This window comes from Phaethon aethereus, assembly GCF_964289735.1.
Source record: "Phaethon aethereus genome assembly, chromosome: 25".
In the NCBI taxonomy this organism is placed as follows: Eukaryota; Metazoa; Chordata; class Aves; order Phaethontiformes; family Phaethontidae; genus Phaethon; species Phaethon aethereus.
The window spans coordinates 6,684,894-6,688,115 of record NC_138601.1 but is presented as its reverse complement, the minus strand read 5'-3'; the positions used below and the strand labels follow the sequence as shown (position 1 = coordinate 6,688,115).

The following is a 3,222-nucleotide window of genomic DNA, read 5'->3' as shown; positions in this document are numbered from 1 at the left end:
AGCCACGGCAGTGACCCCCGATCACAGCTGCTGGACGCCCTGCTGCAAGTCTCTTCTTACTAACAGCATAGCCCGTAACTGCCATGCTTGAAAAAAATGATCCACAACTGGGTCTTGCTGGTTTTTACCCAGTAATTCAGCTACCAGAATGACTGATGTCAGTCCCAGAAGGGGAGGGACATCACGCACTTCAGTTGGCTTCAGACCAGTTACGTACAGGCTTTGGTCTGCCACTGCTTATAGTACTGACATGTACAGGTCTAACGATTGTGGTTCATAGGGAAGCTATAAAAGGCCATAGCTGATCTTCCTCCGAGGAAGGAAACAAGCAGACCACCCTGGCTCGTTCTCTCCAAAAGTCAAAATGCGCTCGGCAGCACTTGTCACTGACATCAGTTATCTGATGGTTTCCTTTCGTCAGTCAAGAGCTGCTTGTTTTCTTCCTTGTCCCGAGGCCAATAAACTCTCTTCCCAGAGAGGCTTCACACTGGGGCTGGCAAAAGGGCTGACTTTAGTAAAGGTAGAATTATTTCTCTTTACACTTTTAAAGGTTACAGGAGTTACTTGCCTTTTAAAAACAAAGAAGCTACCCTGCCCATGCTCCTAGATGATGGTGCAGGAACTAAAAGCAGAGCCCCGTTTGTTGGTGCTCTGTGTTGGCACAAGTTTTCCTTTTCCATAGTAACCTGAGAATATTGCCTTCACATCGATCTTTTTGGAAAGGATGAGCATCCACATACCATTATCAAAATACAGCAGTTTCCCTCCTCCAATTTCCCCCACTTCATCCCCTTTGTTCCCTGCCTTTTCCAGTTTCACAAATTCCAGCAGATCGAGCCCAGTCTGGACTGCTTCAATGCCGTTGGCGCAGCCGAGGGTGATGTGAGCCCGGCTGCCTTTCGGGAGGTTGTCGGCAGGCAGGATCTTATCGGCATCTGCAGGCCACAGCAGCAGCTGCTGTTCGCTCAGCTCTACACGAGCCCCAACAGTTTTTGTTGTCATGAACAGAGCAGAAATGGACAAGGTGAAGCCTTTGCCGTAGGAAGCCTTCACAGCCTGGGAGAAGAGGGAGACAAGTCCAGAACACGGCTTTAACTGACCGCAGCCAGGTGGGGCCTACAGCAGTGGGGCTGGTTTTGTTGTCCACAAGCTCAGGGTCTTGGCTGATCACGGTAGCTCTTCTTTGACATAGCTGACATACTGTGTGCAACTAGATCATGGCCTGAAGTTCCTGCTCCGTGAATCCAGAGCTGGTTACATCTTTTTCCTTCACAAAGGCCAATATTTAACTTGGGCTTAGCTGCTTTGAAATAATGGTGCTGGAAGTGTAAATACCTTAATTCATCATCGTTCAAATCAAGCTATCGAAGATGATGCTGGCAGTTGGGGGTGATGGGGGCAAGAGTATTTTGTTTGAAAACTAAGAGGAAATAGCCACCATCTCTCCCACAACAATGACTTTTCTATTGCACAGGCCATGTGGACGTACTTACCGTCCCCACGTTTGGCCTCTCTGCTCCAAGCAAAGCCGCGTCCCCAGCCCACCCCGGGAGGCTGGTGGATCCCCAGCTGGGAAGGGGGAGGGAGGCCAGGGTTGAGGGGAGGCGTCAGAGCCCCGGTACTCACTTCTTGCTGTGCGTACTCCTCAGCTCCAGCTGCTTTTCCAAACTCGGTGTATTTTGTAGTGCAGTGTAAGACCCCGGGCGGCCTCTTCACAAAGTAGCTGGTGAGATCTATTTTTATTTTGGGATCATCAATAGCAGAAGCAACTGCAAATACAGGTAAACAATATCACTATCAAAAAATGATCCCCCTGATGTCACCCCATGAGCCTAAGTCCTGCCTTGGCTTTCTTCACCAACCCCTCCTTCATCTTTCACCTTTCTGACTGCTGAAAAGGACTAGGTGGGTAAACACCCCCCCTCCCTTCCGCCTAGGCTACCAGTGGATGTAACTAGAAAGCGGAAGCTTCCGCACGTCATCGTGGCTCCTGCTAACCTCGATGTTGTACGACAAAAGCGTTCAGTCTTTCCCTTTTCTCATTGACCCATCGCAGCAATCAGGGGATGCCCAGCCACCTGATGTGACGTTGCTGCTGTCCAAACCCAGCTCCCTACAGTGTCGGAGCGAAACGGACTTCTTATAATGAACGAAACAGTTTTTCCTTGCTTAAAACAGCAACTTTGCTAACTATGGAAAGCGGATTAATAGCTTTAAACAGTTTTTCTTGTTGCTAACTTTAACTAGAAATTCATTTTAGAAGCTGGCCAAACTTGTTCCACTTGCTGAGTGCTAGCATTTCATCAATAGAGTAAGAACTTGGTAAGATACTTCTATACATACAGTATTTACTCTCCTTTTTGAAGGCTTTGAGACTTCCAAGCTCATCCAAGAAGGCCTGGCCAGCCTTCCTCAGGATCTCTGAACTTCTTTTGCTCAAAAACCACCCAAAATACATGGGTAGGAATTCCTTCTCCAAGCTTGGCTTCATCTTCTTCAGCTCTTCCACTGACAATTTCCATTGATTCTTTTCTTTCAGCTGCAAGCAATCCATTCGCCACTGGGTTTTGGGCTCAGCAAAGATGACTTTGTACCGGTATTTGTCAGCAATATCAAAGAGTTGGTCCAGTCGTTCCCTCTCATGGTGAGTGTCATCCAAAACGATAACGCTGAGATCTCGTTTGCAATAGTCAACTAGATCCTCATCCACCTTTGAATACTCTTCAGGAATGGTGCTTCTTATTAAAGGTGTAATTTTATAGTTATCAACAGAGATGACCTTGCAGGCATCTTTATACCTATCTTGAATAGCCTGGGCAAGAGTGGACTTCCCACTGCCAGGCAGGCCTCTTAAAATAAAAAAGGTTTTGGATTCTTTGATTGTGGAGATGGTATCATCATCATCAAGGAAAGGGAACTGCAAGCTTTCGGGTCTTTCTTTTGCTGATTGAGTAGACATTTTTCTAAATATTTTAGGCAGGAATGTGTGACTCTTCTTTGAGAAGCCTCTGTTCTGAAACGCAAGAAGAAAATATTTTGGGGTTGCGAGCCTGCAAGAGACCGCGTGTTCCCGCTGCACAAGCACACGCCCTTGAGAAGGAGGGCGTGCAGAGAACATATCTACCCCCGCATCCCCCAGCCTCAGCTGCCCCGGCCAGCCCCACAGCAGGGACCTGGAGGGACCTGTGCCCCGTCCCACCACTCTGGCACCGTCCGCCTGAC

At 48.1% G+C, this 3,222-nt stretch overlaps 1 protein-coding gene across 1 annotated transcript; it reads right to left on the bottom strand.

Annotated features, from left to right (window-relative positions):
- Positions 1-495: 495 nt before the first annotated feature.
- Positions 496-2,974, bottom strand: CNP (2'',3''-cyclic nucleotide 3'' phosphodiesterase). Its single transcript, XM_082010404.1, has 3 exons — positions 2,344-2,974; positions 1,627-1,769; positions 496-1,056 (listed from the first exon to the last, which is right to left on the bottom strand). The coding sequence occupies exons 1-3, from the start codon at positions 2,957-2,959 to the stop codon at positions 604-606; spliced, it is 1,212 nt and encodes a 403-aa protein (XP_081866530.1). The 5' UTR covers positions 2,960-2,974; the 3' UTR covers positions 496-603.
- Positions 2,975-3,222: the final 248 nt, after the last annotated feature.

Excerpts from the sequence above, each read along its gene's own strand:
- CNP (XM_082010404.1), bottom strand. The coding sequence starts at position 2,959 with ATGTCTACTCAATCAGCAAAAGAAAGACCCGAAAGCTTGCAGTTCCCT. Across the intron at positions 1,770-2,343 it reads CAAAAAGGAGAGTAAATACT|TTGCTTCTGCTATTGATGAT; the intron begins GTATGTATAGAA and ends CTGTATTTGCAG. Across the intron at positions 1,057-1,626 it reads AGGAGTACGCACAGCAAGAA|GCTGTGAAGGCTTCCTACGG; the intron begins GTGAGTACCGGG and ends CTCTTCTCCCAG.